General features: G+C 55.3%; 1 protein-coding gene across 1 annotated transcript; it reads left to right on the top strand.

The window, feature by feature from the left end:
* Window positions 1–329: 329 nt before the first annotated feature.
* On the top strand, window positions 330–461 carry LOC104618561 (uncharacterized histidine-rich protein DDB_G0274557-like; the record flags this gene model as incomplete). The annotated part of the gene is made up of 1 exon (XM_010284191.1): window positions 330–461. A coding segment is annotated over one exon (132 nt), but the record flags the coding sequence as incomplete, so codon positions are not given.
* Window positions 462–539: the final 78 nt, after the last annotated feature.

Raw genomic sequence — 539 nt, 5'->3', positions numbered from 1 at the left:
GGTGAGGGGTCCATCCCCAGCCCGTCGCCCCGGGCCAGCCCCGTCCATCCAGCCTCACACCTCCCCATCCATCCTCATCTTCATCCCCATCCATCCTCATCCCCATCTGTTCCCATCCATCCTCATCCTCATCCCCGTCTGTCCGCATCCATCCTCGTCTTTGTCCCCAACCATCCCTATTCCTCCTCATCTCCATCTTCACCCCCATCCATCCTCATCTTCATCCCCAATCATCCTCATCTTTGTCCCCATCCATCCCTATTCTTCCTCATACCCATCTTCATTCTCTTCTTCATACTCATCCCCGTCCCCATCTTCATCCTCATCTTCATCCTTATCCCCATCCATCCCATCTTCATCCTCATCTCCATCCTCATCCATCCCCATCTTCATCCCCATTCTCAACTATCTATGCCCATCTTCATCCCCATCCGTCCTCATCCCCATCCACCTGCAACAGGGTTGTGACAAGCCCTCCTCTGCCACCGCTTCCTCCCCATGTCCCCACTCCTGTCACTTAACCTGCACCCACACTGCCC

This window comes from Phaethon lepturus, unplaced genomic scaffold (assembly GCF_000687285.1).
Source record: "Phaethon lepturus isolate BGI_N335 unplaced genomic scaffold, ASM68728v1 Scaffold28123, whole genome shotgun sequence".
Taxonomy (NCBI): domain Eukaryota; kingdom Metazoa; phylum Chordata; class Aves; order Phaethontiformes; family Phaethontidae; genus Phaethon; species Phaethon lepturus.
Note: the sequence above shows the minus strand (reverse complement) of the source record. Positions and strands in the feature narration are given on the sequence as shown.